The sequence below is a fragment of the Rhinoderma darwinii genome, chromosome 1 (assembly GCF_050947455.1).
Source record: "Rhinoderma darwinii isolate aRhiDar2 chromosome 1, aRhiDar2.hap1, whole genome shotgun sequence".
In the NCBI taxonomy this organism is placed as follows: Eukaryota; Metazoa; Chordata; class Amphibia; order Anura; family Rhinodermatidae; genus Rhinoderma; species Rhinoderma darwinii.
The window spans coordinates 211,949,789-211,970,088 of record NC_134687.1 but is presented as its reverse complement, the minus strand read 5'-3'; the positions used below and the strand labels follow the sequence as shown (position 1 = coordinate 211,970,088).

Genomic DNA, 20,300 nt, shown 5'->3' with positions numbered 1-20,300 from the left:
CAGTCAGATTTGACAGAATTCTGTTTGTAAAATGTGACTGTTCAGTGAGCAGATAACCCAGAGATTTTTTACACACCACAGGACATGATGTTTCCATTACACTGCACTGCAAGAACCTTTGAACCACGGTGCTCAGACTCCTGCTTCTTCATATATTGACAGCTGCCTACTTCAGGCTATAAAACGCAATAAAATTGCAGCACATTTTCTAGGACAAAAAGTGCACCTTATAGTCCAAAAAATACAGTATTTATAAACATGTTGTAGGACTGTTGATAAATTTGTTGCATTTTTCACTAGATAAAAGACGTGTCTTGGTGACTGCACATGTACACATTTGTTTTACTAGTAAAAACTTTCTCAGATATGTTACTACGACACTTTAATAAATTAACCCAAAAAATACTGGAATGTGGACTGAAAGTCTCTTATCATTTTGTAATAGTCTTAAAAATCTGTTCCTCTGTAATGTATTAAAGATAAAAAAAACTATCAATTTCCAGTGAAATTGGCACTGGACAAAAAAGCATTCTGGGTATGTGACATAAGGGTTGTTGTTTTTTTCAGATAAATTTGTTTTATAAAAATCCCTTTTTTTCTTTTTTTTTTTTTCTTATTGCACTAGGTTGGTAAAAGCTATATGACTTACCTCTGCAGATTTTGCAGTGTGGACTTCCTTGGCTACTGGTAGCACAAAACCACTCTGTCTGGCAGCATGTACACACAAATGTTTCAAATGCCACAGTAACCCACTAAAATGCCACATGCAATGCCCAATAATGGTGGCCCCCATAACTAGTGCTTTCCAAGTCCTCCATAAACAAGGGTGGGCCCCCAATATATATATATTGACCTCAATATGTGTGTGTGCCCTAATACATGCTGTAGTACAGTGCCTCATTAAGGGCAAGGCTATCCCCTTTCTTCATCTTCTACCCAAGCCATAAAGTACTAGCTGATAGGACACACTGCTTGTCATGGCTTATTAAAATGTCTGCTAAAACATGTCAAACAGCGTGTTCTGTCATCTTGCTCTGACTTCCCTCAGTGCTCTGCCTGCCTTGAATCTCTGTCTCTTTGAAGGCCCCATGTCCATGCATGCTGGAGCATTATCTCCTTTATGTGTGTGTCTATGCATTAAGCAGCAAGCAGGTACATGCGGAGGATACTGATGCTTTTCTAAGTACCCTGTGGCACCCTGCCTAGAATGGTAGTACATTACCCTGGAACATTCTTGCACACTTATACCACTAGATATACAATAAAAAATGGTGTTAAAAGGTAAACAAACACTTAGATTTTTACGCGGAAACCGTGTCGCAATCAGCGCCAAAAAACTGCCCAAATCCTCCACCAATGATTTCAATGGGAGGCAGAGGCACTTTTTTTCCTGGGCGGCTTTTAGCCGCTCGCGGGGAAAATAAGCGGCATGTACTTTCTTTCTGTGGTTCCGACTCTGACCTCCCAGAAAAAGTGTATTTTGCCCGCGGTCCTCAATGCCCGCATGTGAAAAACGCTGTGAAAAATGTTGCGACCAAAAAGCACAGGCAGGTGATTTGATGGAATTTTGGGGCAGATTTTTTCTGCCTGCAAAATACTCCATGTGAACTAGGCCTTAAAGCGGACATAACTTTTCTGGGGTCTTTTCAGAAAAAGCTGTCATATGTGTGTACATGAGGAATAACACTTTATCTGGCCAGTATATGACTTATATCTTAAATAAAAAAAAAATTTGCAGCTTTTCCCTCTGCATGCTCTATCTCTAATTGTCATTTGTCTCTGAGCTAGTGGGTGGTGCCTAACGGCTATCATGTCTTCTATACACTGCACACAAAGAAGAGGAAAATCTCTATATTTAAAATATATACAGTATATGGATAAGATATAACACTTACTAGAAAGCTGCTGCATCGTCTCTGTGTCACTCTACTCCTGCTCTCTCTCCCCCCTCTCCATAGATTTCTATGGGCAGCTGTAACCTAATCCCTGTTTGATTTTGCATCAGTGGTCTTCAACTTATGGCTCAGGATGTGTCCACCTTTACCTTTGCTTGAATTTTGTTAAAGACTATTGTGACATGCTAGTAAAATTCTTGGCAGCCTGCAGTTCACATCACAACCACTGGGTGGGCACACTTAGATACATACAATATAGTCATTTCATGACAAAGTATTGCAAAATCATGTTTTTTTATTTGAATGCTGTTCATCTCGTGACACACGTCTCAGGATATGATAAGATAAGAGGGAAGGTAAGGAAGGACACATCAGTATATGCGTGGTCAAGCTCAGTTCCTTGTGCCAACCAACTGTTTGCATTGTTTACAGTGGGAATCAGTTGTCAGATGGCCATTGGTTTTAATGTTTTACCAGATTGGATTTTTCTTACTGAAAATCTAACAAAACATCCACTTGGTTTAGACATTTCAACAAATGGCAGCGGCTTAGCAGCCTCAAAGAAATCTCGGAGGCATATCCCCAGACATCTGAGCAGTCTTCAGTTTCAAGTGAGTGCTAATAAAATGGGTGATGGATTTACACAGGCTTCATGAAAGATAGATACACACACAGCTATTGAAAATGAGAGCTGTTATTCTTTTCTCTACCTCTCTTTCCACGGGCCATGAGCGATGCTTTATTTTGAGATTTCTGTCATTCTAGGTATTTTGGAAATATTTGCTGTGTCTCAAGGGATTGTAGGAATAAGAGGAGTTTTCAGCAACTCATTTCTGGCCATGTCAAAAAAGGGAAAACTTCATGCAACTGTAAGTAACAATATACTTAGTGAAAATATCCCTTTATTTGTAAAAGAAATTGTAGGTAGTGTAAATCATGAAAATATTTATGTTGAACTTGATTTATCATTACAATTATTATCGTATTTTTTAAACACATTTCTCTTGATAATGTTCACCTTATATCTAAATACCTGTACTAAAGAATAAACATCACGTCTTAGGGTATGTTCACACATAGCGTAAGCACTGCAGATTTTGCGCAACGGATTTCATTGTGGAAAAATCTGCAGCATATTACAGTAGAAGCAGAGTGGATGAGATTTGAACAAATCTCATCCTCACGCTGCGTAAAAAAAACTGCAGAGAAAAAAAGTAATAAATTCACCCGGGGTGCGTTTTTAATCCGCTGTATGTCAATTTATTCTTCAGAATCATCTTACTGTTGCAGGTTTTTCCCATTAAATTCAATGGGGGGGGGGGTAAAACCTGCATCAAATCGCAAATGTTGCGATTTCTGTGATGGAAAAGCTGCAATTTTGCCGCAAAAATCGCTATTCAGAAAATGTTTTTTTTTTTTGGGTTAAAAATCAATAAAAAGGTTTATACTTACCACCCGGACGTTGTCATAGGGAAGCTTTCTTCTGTTCTTCTTCCAGGCTGGCCTCCTGGGATGGCGTTTCTTCCCATGTGACTGCTGCAGCCGATGCTGCGGTCACATGGGCTACAGCGTCATCTCAGGAGGCCAGCCTGGAAGGGAACGGAAGAAAGCTTCACTATAATAACGTTTCTTTTTAACCAATGTTTTCTGCCGTAGACAGTCCACTCAAAAAACGACACCACAATTTGGTGCGGTTTTTCGGGAGGAATTTCCTGCGTGTTTTAGGACGGATATGCTGTGTACTTTTACACAGTGTATTTGCCCTGTGTGAACATGGCCTTGCAGTAAGAATAATCAAAATTCCAGGGACAAGAGAAACAAAATAATTTATGATGTTGTTTGATATTGTGGAAATCCACTTGCCTCATATAAATCATTTTCCAGAATTTGTATGATTAGAAACCTACATTATTATCTATATGCATAATACACAAACTATAACTACACAGCTCAGAAATAATGGTGTGAATAATGCCCTACATTAGAATATACAAGTGTGAGACAAGGCTAAACTTTGCGATCATTCTGTATTTAGTAATTATAATTAGTTTCTGAAGTTGTGAGTACAGCTTAAAATGATTAAAGGGGTTGTCCACTATCGGACAACTGATGACCTATCCACCAGATAGATCATCATTACATAATCTTTGGCGGTCCGACACCCAGATCCCGCACCGTTAACCCCTTTAAACATCTCCAGATGTGGAGATAAATTGGTTAATACATTAATGCAAAAATTCCAAGCACTGCAGTCTTACACTATGATGGAGGCCACTTTGTTTTCTTGTACTAATTGATTTAACCAAAGGTGCACTGTTCATAATGACAGATCCTTAGTCTTATTACCTATGGACTATTGGGTGCAATTATAGCCAAACAGCCATCTAGGAGAATTGACACATTAACTAATTTACCTATGTGGTGCCCTGTATTATAGAGCTCTACCCAGTTGGCACTTTAGAAACGCATTGAATTGGCACATTTTTGCTTGTTAGTTCATTCCTGATAGAAAATGTGTATACTTTCAAAATATGTACTGCATGCGTTGTAACATACCACAATCTGTTTTCTAATAGATTCTAATGAATGTGTGTAAGAAAACCTCTGTGTGTTTGTCTTCCATATAAAGTCAGAGGCACATGGAGATGGAACAGTATATAACTGTCTAGAGGTACCATATTACTGATCTGGACAACACAGATCATTAATATATCCATGCCCATGAACCCTTACATATCAGAAGCAAGCACCTGCTAAAATTGTAATTGATTTATTTTAGTATGGGATGCCCAATTCCCTATTGCATAAAAAAATCAATAATATATATATATATATATATATATATATATATATATATATATATATATATATTTATTTATTTATTTATTTTTTCAAATTGTAAAGCATTGAGTGGATGTAAAATGGTAAATACTGTATACCTGGCGCCATGATGATCTGCAATATCAATCCATGTTTTCTATAAAGAACTGTATCTCTTTGTAGTAATGATGTCATGTCCAATTAATTTGACATACTGTTGCAGCTTGCACTGTGATCAAAGAATAATTAAAAGGCTCATATCACATGTTGTGTCTTACACTGCCTTCATTTCACAACATAAGGCAGGCAGTAAATATTGCTGCTTCTCAGCATTTTGCTGTGAATGTGTAACCCTCATGGGTAGGATTAGTAGTGGACAGGTGGCTGCAGAATCTGAAGAAGGAAACTCACTGCATGACAGTTGCCTTAAGAAAACAAATATATGATTTATAGTGACAAAAAGTGATACAGAATATATGGAGGATTTAACTAGTATAAAATCAGCAAATGCCTAAATGTTTTTCCTGCTGTTAATAGAGTACTATGCAAAATTCTTGATCCTATTGTAAACATTGCTTAGTTTCAGCATAAATCTACAGTTTCGTATTCTGTACTACACAGAAAAGAATATTGGCTGCATTTCCATTTTTGACAAATGCAATACAAGTGTAATAAAAGTACTTACATTGAAATATTAAATAGATGTTTTGGGCTATTGAACATGAGATCGTTATAAATTATTCTAAAGATATTATTACAAGACGATAGATCTATCAGCTGACCAGTCATAAAAACGCTATTGTGGACATGCGCTTAATGTGTCGAGGCGTATCCAACTACTAGTTCTTTGCAGTAATAGTACTATCCAGAGTGCGAAAAACACTGCCGTCAAGACTTCAGTGCCACACAGATCACAAATAATAAGGATATACAGTACACATAATAACAGGACCATACAGAGAGCAAATACTAATGCCAAGCTATAAGAAATGTAACAGGGCCATGCAGAGCAAAAATAAAAGGGCCAATATCCATTACTGTCATTCAGTGTGCAAATACAAGGCCATAGAGTGTGCAAATAACAGGGTCTTACGTTACTGCCGGAGTGGGGAAGTATGGAGCAGGCTCAGTGAACGTCGGCTGTATGTAACTCCGATTACTGGCATTTAACCACTTAGATGCACGGGAAATAGCGACTGAGGCATCTAAGCAGCTAGAAAGGGGGGACGGCCACCTCCAACAGCCCATCGAACCCCTTCCCCGTGACGCAATCACGGGGTGCCTAAGGTTGTAATGACAGCCTTATGGCCTAATGAAGCCCCCAGGTCTGCCATCTTTATACTCCTATTAATCCCACCAGAGACAGAGCTTAATAAGAGCAGATAAAAAACACAATATACTACAATACAAGTATTGCGGTATACTGTGCATACAATCCAAAACGATCACTAATAAAATATTAGAAGTTAAAAAAAAACAACTTTTTCCATTTTTCCCCAAAAGCAATGTAAAAAAAAAAAGCAATACATAATTGGTATCGCCACGTCCATAAAAGTCTGAAATATTACAATATTATTTAACCTTTTACAATAAACTCCTGAATGAATGTTTTTTGGTCATCTCATCTACTACAAAAAAATGTAATGAAAGTCGACTGCGCTATTGATTCCGCCAAAAAAACTGAAACCTTACGGAACGGAGACCAACGGAAACCAGTAGTAACAGAAGCATTACCATTAACATCAATGGTAATGCAAACGGAAGCTATGGTTTCAGTTTGCCTTTCCGTTGATGCGTTCCTCCGACGGAAAGGTCTGACGGAAACGCATTAACGGAAAACGAACGCTGATGTGAACACACCCTATGGCAGTGACCCTCCCCCCCAGGCATAAGTTCTATGTCGCAGCTGCGACCTCTGAAGCTATGCCACTTATCTATCTATTTATCAATCTATTTATCATTTAAGGTAGCTTTATTTATTATACTTATACACTCGCAGAAAAGCCATTCGTCCACTAACATGAAAAGAACCTTATATGAGTTGAGCAGAAATAAATATTGCATACACATGAAAGCCACAGCTCTCTGCCTGGAAAGAGATCTGTAATGCTATAAGTTAGTGTTGTGGAAGTGAGAACATATAATGCTAATAAGCAATGGTACAGTGACAGCTAATGGAAATATCTCCCCATAGTAATGAGTACTTCATTTTTAGAGGATGCATAGAGCTTATGTAGGTTGATGACATCATATAGACAATGACATATCAAGTCTTTATCAAGGCATATCTTTTGCACTGATGACTGAGCTTAAAGTGGCATTCCAGTAGATAAAATGTATCACCTATCGACTGGATAGGTGAAAAATGTAAGATCGGTGGGGGTCTTACTCAGCTGCTTCCGTAGCTCCCATAAAGTTGTATGGAATGGAAGCCTGCATGATAATCAATATAGGGATCAGTAGGGGTCACAGTGATCGAAAACACAATGATTTAACATTTATCATCTAGTGGATAAGGCTTAGTTCACATGTTGAGGATTTGATTCAGATTTGCACCGCAGATTCCACAATGAAAATCTCCCCAAAAAAATATTGACCCTTTTGTACCTCTGGCGCACCATGTGGTCGATTTGCGGTAATGTACCAGAATGTCATAGTAATATCATTCCAAATAGCTTGCTAAGTTACAATATAGGAATGTTCTCTTTATATTTGCCATTTGCTTCTTTTAAGAAAGTCTGGAATGTGTGGCATGAGCCGTTAAATCAGGATTGATTTTCACTATCTAAACATGGTACACGACATCCTATGAAGCAGATATACTATCTATACATACGACTTATGTACTATTGCAGGGAGTTGTGTTTGACTCGTTAGTGACCGCCAATACGCCTTTTCACGGCGGTCATTAGTGGGCTTTATTCTGATGCATAAGCCTTTTTACGGCGCTGCATTAGAATAAATAAACAGAGCTGTTAAATCTCCCTGCTCTCAGCTACCAGAGGTATCGATCTCACCCGTTTAACCCCTCAGATGCGGTGCTCAATAGCGTGCACTGCATCTGAGTGGTTTTGGAGAGAGGGAGGGAGCTCCCTCTCATCCCACCGGCACTCGGCGATAACATCAAAAGAATTGCAGTGTATTATAATAGCGATCGCATATTAAAGTTCCCTAGTGGGACTGGTAAAAAAGCAAAAAAAAAACTTTAAAACAAAAATGTGAAAAAAAAATGAAAAACCCACTTTTTCCCCTTACAAACTGCTTCACTATTAGAAAACCAAAATAAAGTAAAAAAGTTACGCATATTTGGTATTGCCGCGTCCGTAACGATCCCGACTATAAAGCTATTACATTATTTAACCCGCACAGTGAACGCCGTAAAAAATGAATTAAGGGGTCAAAGAAACATAAGACCTGGATAATCGTTATAGCTGTGCAATTTGGCTGCATGTATGTGTAAACTGCCCACAACTCCAATACAAAGGTTTACATGGCAGTATTTATCTAGAATGGGAACATCATTCATTGCAGATACTATACGTTGGTTATTTTTTTAAACCTAAACGATGTGACTGTTTTTTACTGTCATACTATCATTCTCATATATATATTTGCAAATAGAGAAACGCTGACTGCTGAAAATAGAGGCTCATGCCGTCCATTTGAGTTTGCAACTAAATCCTTCCTTTTAAATGTGTAAATAAAAGGACATTTCCATTTATTTACTTTCAATCTGTGTATGTTAAAAATTGTAATAATCGTTCACCAACTCTTAAAGCACATACCTATTGGCAATATAACTAACGCCACTAAACGTTTTAATGCGTGTGTCAGAAAGTCACCCCCAAGGTAATTGGGATATGTAGGTGTTATTTATTAAATACATGCCCCATATTACTTTTACCTTCGGACTTTAGCAACACTCAGGCCAGGGGCGTAACTAGGAAAGACTGGGCCCCATAGCAAACTTTTGACTGGGGCCCCCCCTCCCCTGGGTGTCACACAACCCCCCCCCCTTGTAGATAGTGCCTTTTTTTACAAACCCCCCCTTTTGGTAACGCCATACAGCCCCCCTGTAGATAACGCCATACAGCCCCCTTTGTAGATATCTACAGAGGGGGCTGTATGGAGCTATCTACAGAGGGGGCTGTATGGCGTTATCTATGGGGGGGGGCTGTATGGCGTTATCTACGGGGGGGACTGTATGGCGTTATCTACAGAGGGGGCTGTATGGCGCTATCTACAGGGGGGACTGTATGGCGTTATCTACAGAGGGGGCTGTATGGCGCTATCTACAGAGGGGGCTGTATGGCGCTATCTACAGAGGGGGCTGTATGGCGTTAGGGGGCTGTATGGCGTTATCTACGGGGGGCTGTATGGCGTTATCTACGGGGGGGCTGTATGGTGTTATCTACGGGGGGGGGCTGTATGGCGTTATCTACGGGGGGGCTGTATGGCGTTATCTACGGGGGGGCTGTATGGCGTTATCTACGGGGGGACTGTATGGCGTTATCTACGGGGGGACTGTATGGCGTTCCCTACAGGGGGGGTATATGGCGTTCCCTACAGGGGGGGACTGTATGGCGTTCCCTACAGGGGAGGGACTGTATTGCGTTCCCTACAGGGGGGGGACTGTATTGCGTTCCCTAAAGGGGGGGGTATATGGCGTTCCCTACAGGGGGGACTGTATGGCGTTCCCTACAGAGGGGGGCTGTATGGCGTTCACTACAGGGGGGGCTGTATGGCACTATCTACAGGGGGGCTGTATGGCGCTATCTACAGGGTGGGGCTGTATGGCGCTATCTACAGGGGGGCTGTATGGCGCTATCTACAGGGGGGCTGTATGGCGCTATCTACAGGGGGGCTGTATGGTGCTATCTACAGGGGGAACTGTATGGTGCTATCTACAGAGGGGGCTGTATGGCTTGATCTACAGGGGGAACTGTATGGAGCTATCTACAGAGGGGGCTGTATGGCGTTATCTAGAGTGGGGGGCTGTATGGCGTTCCCTACAGAGGGGGCTGTCTGGCGTTATTGACAGGGGGGACTGTATTGCGTTACCTACAGGGAGTCTGTATGGCGTTCCCTACAGGGGGGGTCTGTAGGGAACGCCATACAGCCCCCCTGTAGGGAACGCCATACAGCCCCCCCCTGTAGGGAACGCCATACAGCGTCCCCCCCTGTAGGGAACGCCATACAGCGTCGTCCCCCTGTAGGGAACGCCATACAGCGTCCCCCCCCTGTAGGGAACGCCATACAGCGTTGTCCCCCCTGTAGGGAACGCCATACAGCGTCCCCCCCTGTAGGGAATGCCATACAGCATCGTCCCCCCTGTAGGGAACGCCATACAGCCCCACCCCTGTAGGTAACGCCATACAGCGTCCCCCTCCCAAAAAATGCGACCTACACTGTGCTAATAAAAGACATGTATCCCCTATCCACAGAACAGGGGATACATGTGTGATCGCTGGCAGCGATAGGGAGAACGGGGGACTGAAAGTCCCCCCAAGTTCTCCATGACTAACCTCTGACTTCCGGCGTCTGCGCAGCTCGGTAGAAATGAATGGAGTGTTGGTCACGCATGTGCACAGGCGGGACCGGCGCTCCATTCATTTCTACGGAGCTGCCGACACAGACCCCGGAAGTCCGAGGTTTGTGATGGAGAACTTCAGGGGACATTCAGTCCCCCGTTCTCCCTATCGCTGCCAGCGATCACACATGTATCCCCTATCCTGTGGAGATCCTGTGGATAGGGGATACATGTCTTTTGCTTAATGGCAGAGCGGGGAGATACCTCCCTGCTCTGCCGTATTGTTCAGTGGCGTCCCGCTGTAGCAGCCATAGCGGCTGCTAGCGGAGCCTCCGCCCATTGTGGGGGCCGTGCCGGCGGGCGACACGGGCCCCCTCATGCCGCGGGTTCCGTAGCAGCCGCTACTGCTGCTATGGCGGTAGTTACGCCACTGACTCAGGCATCTCACAATGAGGTAACTACCCCCTATTGCTCACTAATAACAGCCAGTTCCCCTATCAAAATAATACCACCGTGTCCCCATTAGTGTTAGCCATAATGTTGCCCAATCAGTAGCAGTAGCAGCAAAGTGATACCAGAGTAGAGCCAAGTGCTCCGGCTCATGTGCATTTTAGTCATTGAAGTGCAGAACGTTACATGTAAGGATCCACTAGGGGCAGCTCACATGTAAATGTTTGCTCCAGCACTGATCTTTATGATCATTCTAGGTAAAGGGAGAATGAGGGTGACATCGAGTGACATTATTCTATTCTCTGCAAAAGAAAGATACTGCTATTGCTGATCATGAAGCAGTACTGGACCTTGGGAGCGTGCCTCTCCTGCTACCGCTTGTCAGCCCTGACCGGCAGTCAGACAATTAATTGTATGGTGCAACTTTGTATTTTCCCTTAAAATTACCTAATTCATTCACCCGAAACATAATGTATAGTATATTGTAGTATAGTATGGTATAGAATTAGATAGTTACTGTATGTCTGTTTCTAGAAAAGTTACAGCTTTCACAGCGGTTGCTTTTTTCTCTCTCTGGCAACAGCTCTTCTGTATCTCACCCTATAAATGGCATCAGCCAGGGGGATGGTAAATCTGATCATCAGTGTTTTTCTATACATCAGATCTCTATTTTTTGGCCCTATATATATGACCATATTAAAGATCTGTGTTGTAAGGATTTGTAATATGGCACCTATAACCTACTATGAAGCCATATACCTTGTGAGCCTTGAAGCATTGCCTCCAAACCAAAATATAATGCCTCATGTAGGTAGCATACCGTAGCATATAAAGTGGCTACAGACCTATAATATCATCCCACAGTATTGTCGTGTGTTTGGACCCGAAACTATTTTTGCGCTTTCTCAGAAAAGGATAGTCTTATTTCCATGAATCGGCTGGAATGACTGCTTCTCCGCTAATGTAATTTTAAATTTCTGTGTAAAGACAATGTTGCTGTGAAGTGTTGGTATAGATAGAATGTATAGATTTTCCCCTGGAGCAAAAGCTTTGCACATTGCCTTTTAGAAGTGAGAAGTGCATTATACTAACAAATGATACCTTGCTAATTTGCTAGTGGGACCATTTAAAGACTTAATTATTCCTTTTGCGAAATGATTTATGTCAAGGACACGAAGTAAAATTAAATTAAAGCATCCACCTTCTGGTTAATTATGGCAGAATGCAGAGTGCTGTAAGTGGATTCCAATTAGACAGGTTACACTCCAAGGTTAAGAAGCGCAATTCCTCAGCTCATCAGCAACAACACAAATAATGGAGAAACTTGACCCAAATGTTTAATGATTGTAGGACTAAACAATAAGATAAAGCAAAAAAATGACATCTGTTCTTTCTTCTGGTTTGGCAGCAAGTTATTTCATGGTCTAATTATTTCTAAACAGCTAAGTGCTTTATAAAAGCTCATAGCAAGAGTTTCGTGCAGCCACGCATTTGTCCTGAGTTTTAATAGCAATATGTGAACTCTATTTATAAACAAGCCTTATAGCGTTCCGGTAGCAGAGTTATGATGGACTAAACCATTCAAAAGATGTTGCTTTACCTGCCACAATGCATTCATGTTTAAATTGTGCTTACAAAGAGAAATGAAGGCCTAGGTGGCTTTGTAAGAATAAGTCTTCTGTAATGTATATATTATAATTTTGACCAGTCCTTAGTACCAGATGTCGTTAGAAAATTTAAAGGAGTTGACCAGTTTTAATGCACTTGTTCTAAGGTCAGGATCACACACATATTTTTGTTGCAGTTATTGTGGCAGTTTTTTTTTTTACTCAGTTTTTTTTAGCCAAACACAGGAGTGAACACAAAAGAAAAAATATGCATCAGTCTTTTCTTTATACCCTTCCTTCCTTTTGGATTTACTTCGGGCTTTGGCTAAAAAAGAAAAGGAGGTAAAAACTGACAAAATCAGCATCAAAACTACATGTGTGATACTGACCTAAAAGAGACTAAAATAGGAATTCAGGTAACTTGTTAATTTATCTTCATTTGGCATTTGGTCCTGATTCTACTGGTGCTGCCTCTAATAAACACTGTGTGTATATACACACACACACACACACACACACACACACACACACACACACACTGGCTTTAGCTGTGTGATAATATAGTTGTCATAAACTTCTGTATGTGGACATACAGCTGACATAGAAAGTGAGTGCAGAGGTGTACCTTGAAGCTACTGTGCCCCAAAAAAATCCTCTCCACAAGTGCTGATCAGGGGGCTGGAATTAGAGCTAGGTATAGAGAGCATTATTTAACCATACAGTAGGTTACACTACATTCAAATAGGGTGATAGGGTAATCCACCTGTTTCTGAGACCCCTTGGCCAGTCAAAATGCTGGCGGGGGCTGTCTGGGATTCTACACCCTGTTGACATATGCAACGGGCAATATCCACAGTTTTAAATGTGCCCTGAAAACACATATATTTAGACCGGCCTATAACATTCCCTAATCTGACTCCTTTCCATGGCCCTCCTTTTAGATTAGTCATCAGAATAAGATTCCCTCACACTCCTCCTCTTCATGTCCGTCATACACGGATACTGGCTGGTGACCGGCTCATGCAGCTTTATGTTACCACCGCATGTGTATAAAAATGGCCGGACCATTGTACAGAACAAACACTATTACACTTTGTGTCTCCCTTATGTCCTCATAGATTGTAAGCTCTTGCGAGCAGGGTCCTCACTCCCCAGGTTTGAAATGTAAATGAACTTTGTCACTATGTAATGTCTGATATTGTTTGTTTCATGTCCCCTCTAAATTGTAAAGTGCTGCGTAATATGTTGGCGCTATATAAATAAAGATTATTATTATTAGGAGCCCCCCCATGTGCCGAGTAATGTGAGCAGTGGTGGTTTCTGGGCAGGAGCCTCCCCATGTGCGTCAACTGAGGAAGTGTACATTGCAGTCAGTTGCGGCCTAGAAGGCCTGAAGTTGCCTGATCAACCTCTGCATCAAGGAGGAGCGCCCCTGGCTCTCTTCACGACAAGTGTGAGCCAGCCATCAGTCATCATCCAGTCTGAGCCATGTCTAAAAACTGTGCTTCTCATATTGAAAAGAGTTCCAGCCTAGTAAACTTGAAATACCATTAAATCTTTTGTCTCTATACCATGTTTGCCATGACACACCTGCACAGGCCCTTTTAAACTACCCAGACTTACCTATACAACTGTACAGACCACTTCATGGATAGAATTGCACTGACTAATGTACTCTAATTAGAGAATCTTATATATTGTCTACGTTTAAGGTCACTCTTGTGTGTAAACCAGACAGCCAATTGAAAAATTAGTCAATTAAGGACATCTACAATCTGGACTACAGTCTGTGAGCCAGATATAAGTGCAGGGTCACTATCAGGGAAGTAAAGATGGGTAAATAAGTGGCCAAACTCATTTGTGTGCTGCCACCTGCCCATTACCCACCAGCCGCTGCATGGGAGCCGTGAAGTTTAACTTAAAAAAATCAAGGGGCCAAATTTAATAGGGAATTAAATGCAAATCTGGTTTCGAACACAGTGTCCTTAATTTCACATAAGTGTAAATGTATAGGCCCCAATTAGTATTCAGTTCCCCTCCTCCATGGACCCACTAAACACATGGTACGTAATGTTTTATTTCCCCTCTTAACAAGTAGGGATTATCCAAACAACCTTTTAAGGTGTTCCTGTAATACAATACACCATAAAACATTTCTGAAAATAATGTATCATTCTGAAATGCTGTTATTTACAAGATTAATATGGAGTGTGCAAGTGTGCTAAGAACATGTACTCAAGTTTGTACAGTATATTATAATCCTATAATATTCTAAAAAAAAAATAAAAAAAAATAGCTGCATTCTGGATGTAGACTGGAAAGAGAGCAAGGATTGCTATCTGGACATGTTTTCTTTTTCCACCTTACAATATAGCAGTTATATAACACGTTGCTTTTCATTATCTCTTACATCTTTTATATATATATATATATATATATATATATATATATATATATATATATATATATACACATACATATGAAAGTGTTAGTCCTCCCACAAGGTCAAATGAGGAAAATAAGAATTTGCAGGTTCATAAACTACTGTATGTACCCTCACTAAAGCAAATATATAGACTGTCACAGCTGATAATTTTTATTTATAATTTCCTAGTGCGCCATCACAGGTGAAAACTTGGTACAATACTTTCATCTGCGCTTGCACACTAGGAAACTAGCGCAGGCGCAGTGCATTACACTGGGAGATTCTAATGGACAGGGTTGAGTCACATCCCTCCATTAGTAAGTGCCATATATTCCACATAACCACTGTTTAAAAAAAAAAAAAAAAAAAAGATTATATGAAGGGGTTGGATATAGTCTTAGAAGAGAGAAGTGAGACTTCAGACCAAATCGAATCACAAGGCCCATTGGATAGAATCGCGGCCAAAACGAATTTTCAGGAAATTCACTTAACTCTACTTACAATACATGCCCCTTTGATGACCAGCACTAGAATGAAAGCGGCAAGTGGCTAAGGCTGATATTACACAGCCCGACGTGGGCCGTGTAAACGAACGCCGATCAACAAGACAGCTTGTTTTCACAAGGACATAGTATGAAGACGAGCACTCATTACTCCGATCTCTCGTCCCCATACATAACTATCATATCGGCAGCGATAAGTTTCTTTATTTAGAATGATGCAATCAGCCGATGAACGAGTGTTTGCTCATTCATCGGCTGATCGTTTGCCAATAATTGGCGGGTGTAAAAGGGCCTAAAAGAGGCTCTGTCACCAGATTTTGCAACCCCTATGTGCTAGTGCAGCAGATATGCGCTGCAATGTAGATTACAGTAACGTTTTTATTTTTTAAAAACGAGCATTTTTGGCCAAGTTATGACCATTTTTGTATGTATGCAAATGAGGCTTGCAAAAGTACAACTGGGCGTGTTTAAAGTAAAAGTCCAAGTGGGCGTGTATTATGTGTGTACATCGGGGCGTTTTTACTTCTTTTACTAGCTGGGCGTTAGGAATGGGAGTGTATGATGCTGACGAATCAGCATCATCCACTTCTGTTCGTTAACACCCAGCTTCTGGCAGTGCAGACACACAGTGTGTTCTCGAGAGATCACGCTGTGACGTCACTCACTTCCTGCCCCAGGTCCTGCATCGTGTCGGCCACATCGGCACCAGAGGCTACAGTTGATTCTGCAGCAGCATCAGCGTTTGCAGGTAAGTAGCTACATCGACTTACCTGCAAACGCCGATGCTGCTGCAGAATAAACTGTAGCCTCTGGTGCCGATGTGTCCTCGCTCGTCCGACACGATGCAGGACCTGGGGCAGGAAGTGAGTGACGACACAGCGTGATCTCTCGAGAACACGCTGTGTCTGCACTGCCAGAAGCTGGGCGTTCTGAAGAGAAGTGGATGATACTTCTCGTCAGAACGCCCAGCTAGTAAAAGAAGTAAACACGCCCAGATGTAACACACATAATACACGCCCAGTTGGACTTTTACTTTAAACACGCCCAGTTGGACTTTAGCAAGCCTCATTTGCATAAATACAAAAATGGTCATAACTTGGCCAAAAATGCTCGTTTTTAAAAAATAAAAATGTTACTCTTATCTACATTGCAGCGCCGATCTGCTGCAATAGGAGATAGGGGTTGCAAAATCTGGTGACAGAGCCTCTTTAAGTCTAGTTGTGACTTTACATCTCTTAGTCTTTGTTCACACTGACAACATAGCCCTGTTTTATTAGGTTTCTGTTGCTCCTTATAGGTAGAATGGCATAGTTTGCTGCTCTATTTTGCCTGGTAAGAAACAAACCAATTATGTTATTGACAGACCCATTATGTTATTGAGAAAAGTTTTTCTCTTTTAAGACACTGTATTGTCTACTCCAACCCCCTTTTTTATCATGCAGGGCTAATTGTAATTTTTAATGTTTTTTAAACTTTGAATATATATATTTTTCACTATTAAAAACTTTATGACACTTTTTTTTTGACACATTCTATTAGTCCCCCTAGGGGACTTGAACCAGCAAGCGTTAGATTACAATACATTGCAATACTAATGTATTGCCGTGTATGTTTTAGTAGTGTACACGTATCAATAATAATGTATTGCAGTGTATTGTCATTTTTACAGAATTCTGCCTGTAAAAGGCAGGGCTTAACAGAGGCAGAGTGAAGGCAGACGAGGGGCCTTCATTAGGCCCCTGGGCTGCCATGACAACCATCGGCGCCCCCGATCGTTCTGGGAGGGGGGGTGACGAGCCATCAGAGGGGGCCGCCCCCTCTTTTCAATGCCTCCGATGCTGCGGTCGTGATTAACCACAGCATTTGAGGGTTTAAATTGCCAGGAACAGCGCAATCGCTGTTCCGGGCCATTAGTTACAGGTGTCATCTGTGATACACAGCTGACACCCGCACTGTATGGAGCGCGCTCAGTGCGTTAGCGTGCTCCATACTTCTCCCCCTGCACCAAGACATCCTGGTGCGTGAAGGGGTTAAATAGTTGTTTGTTTGTTTTTTAGTACACTTTGTTGAACTTTTCTTTTTTTTAAATACTTTTTTGTCTTACTAGGGGACTTGAACTTTTGATCCTTTGATCACTTTTATAATGCTTTGTAATAATTCTGTATTGCAAAGTATTATGCCTCTCAGTGTTACACAGGTAGGCTATTAGGAGGTCAACTCAAGCACTCCTTAGGTCAATATGCAAAAATTTATTTATTTGAGTAAGGCAATATGAAGAGATAACTGTAAAGATTCAACCACAATCCGGCCTTTGTCAAACTCTGTTGCCGCTGGTCAATAGAATTCTATTTACCTCTTAAATATTGATGGGGTGGGAACCCTACCCATAACACCCAGACTACCTGCAGAGTGCCACAGATTTTGATCTTTAGGTAGTCTATTAGGTCCCTGTAACGTAACCAGCTGACCATTGCCATGGTAGGAGATGGTGAAATACGCCAACTGATCCATCACACTGTACTCGTCTATCTTTCCTATCTCCCATTGGCCCCTCCCAACTAGCGTCCTAGCGTACAGTACAGTGCCACTACTCACGCCATTATGTCAGTGCCTGGCTCTGCATGGGCCCGCACTGACGTCCATCGCCTGCCCCTGTAGTGATGGCCGTATACAACGGCCCTGCATCGCCAATGGCAAACAGGGTGCACAGCAGACACTAACCATTAGCAAATGTTCTGCTGCTTTCCAGTCATATTTGCATCAGCTTGTGTATGCAGAAGGGACATATGTATTACATCTGTACAGACAAGTACAAGTAACGTACGCTTCCTTTTACATAGTGTTCCCCAAGAATAGCTTATAGTCTTTTGAAGTCTCAGTGAATAAAAAAATCCAGACCCCCTTTAAGTTTGATGAATACTTCCCATAATTCTTAGCTGAGTAATAGGACACATTGTTTCTAGTTAACACTGATGATGCGTGACATATTTTACAGATTGCACATCATTTTGTGATGAGTAACAGATGTATTGTGTTGCCCTGACTTCTGTATACCCATGTAAAACAATTATTAAACATGAAATAACTTTTTGGAAAGTCTGGTGTAATGTGCGTTCAGCACAGGGATCAGCGCAGAAATCCAGTGCTAAGCCATTCTGCAAAACAAATAGGTTAATTCTTTTGATCATTGAAATCTGCATCCCCTCAACAACATCACATTTCTCCAATTCAAAGGATCTTTCCGGTTTTGTATGATCAGGTTACGGAGCCTCCTCTCTGAGGTCATAATGCCTAATCCAGACAAGTATTCTGGTATTTGCTGACTATTTGATGCTTTCTGTCTGATAAAAATGTATTAAGCGGAAGTTTAAGGACTATAAAATAATTTCACAGCCGATAATCCTATAATCTACTGCTGCTACAGTGCAAACTATAACTTGAGACAGGTGTGGGTTTATATCAGGCTTTCATGTATGTCTAGTGTAGATGTTGTTGTCACCTAAAGGGAAGGAAACACAATAACTAGACCTTAGTAACTATTATTAATCGGCCCATATACTGTAACAGTGAGGGGCATACAGTACATTATTCTAGTATTTGGGCACAATGAGCTTTTCAGTCAAAGTTGTAAAAATTCAGTTTGGTTAAAGCTACAGAAACGGGAAAAAGGCAGCACTGTTGTATACAGTATCTGTCTGTCAGCAGACCATCTAGAAAGGGAAAGTTCATCTATTTTTGACCCCACTTCATTGTCCCAAATCTCTCCGTCAATGTCTCTGTTTTGGGTTGTATTCCCTATAGGGTCTCTCTGCTTCCAGCATTCCTATGACATATTAAAGCTAACAGCATTTCCCTAAAATACATCTATCACCTGAATCACTCTCTTTACGAGCATAGTAATCCAGTTAACAAAATTCTGCTGTCCCCAATGCCCTCAACACATCTGTCCCCAATGCCCTCAACACTGCTGTGGGTTGATAGAGCAGAGTGTTTGTTGTGATGGCCGTCTGCACATTATAACAACACTATTGCTCTCTCCATTGACATAATACAGGTAAAGTGAATTTCAATGACATACTACCTCACACTATTAACCAAATCTTTCCTGCCTGTAAACGGAGCATTTAGGTAAATCTCATATAAGAATTAAAGGGGTTGTCCATGATTAAAAAAAATATTGCTGCTTTCTTCCAGAAACATCACCATGCCTGTCCATGAGTTTTTTTTCTAGTATTGCAGCTCGGTTCCATTGCAATGAAGGGGACTGAGCTGCAATACCACATGCAACCTGTGGACAGGTGTGGCACTGTTTCTGGAAAAATCTGCTGTGTTTTTCTAATCCTGGACAAAGTCTTTAAGGTTTATTTAAAGTAAACCTTACTTTTTAGAGGATTTGATATGGTGACAGACTTTCTTAAGAGACAGCACCCAACCAAAGCTAATTAAGAAATACTAAGGACTCATGCACACGACCAGAGTGTCATCTGCGGGCCGCCTGCAAATCACGGGCCGTGCACATGGCTGTGTACATTAATTTCAATGAGCCTGGACTGCAAAATGCGGCCGTAATAAGACATGTCCTATGTTTTTGCGGTCCAGGCTCCGGGACAATGCACGGACCGTGGAAACCACCGTCGTGTGCATGGGCCCATAGAAATTAATGGGACCGGAATTCACTGGCAGATTTGCAGGTGAATTGCGGCTGCAAAAACACGTTCATATGCATGAGGCCTAAGTGTTTTCTTTAAATAAAAATAAAACAAAAATGGTACTCACCTCTACTTCATTTCCTCGTGGCTCCCCTTTTGAGCTACCGCATCAGAATGGAGTGAGTGGGCAGGCGCTGGTGAGTGATGACGCCAGCTGTGCCTGCCCTCTCAATTGACATAGAATGTCAGGGTTCAACACAGATATTCAGCCATGACATGATATCTAAAGTGATAGTCCAACCAGACAGTGACTTTAAATCGAGGAAAGACGATCTTATGGCACCTATTGAGGCATCATGAGACTGCATCCATGGGACCATTCCTGCTAATGCCTCTTGAGACTCAGTACTCGTATATAAAG

At 41.4% G+C, this 20,300-nt stretch overlaps 1 protein-coding gene across 1 annotated transcript in view; it reads left to right on the top strand.

Moving 5' to 3' along the window:
* FGF5 (fibroblast growth factor 5) overlaps nt 1-20,300 on the top strand; it is a 99,544-nt gene that overhangs the window by 63,160 nt on the left and 16,084 nt on the right. The window contains exon 2 of the mRNA XM_075849840.1: nt 2,661-2,764. Within this exon, the coding sequence (XP_075705955.1) occupies nt 2,661-2,764 (104 nt within the window). The remainder of the gene's footprint in view (nt 1-2,660; nt 2,765-20,300) is intronic.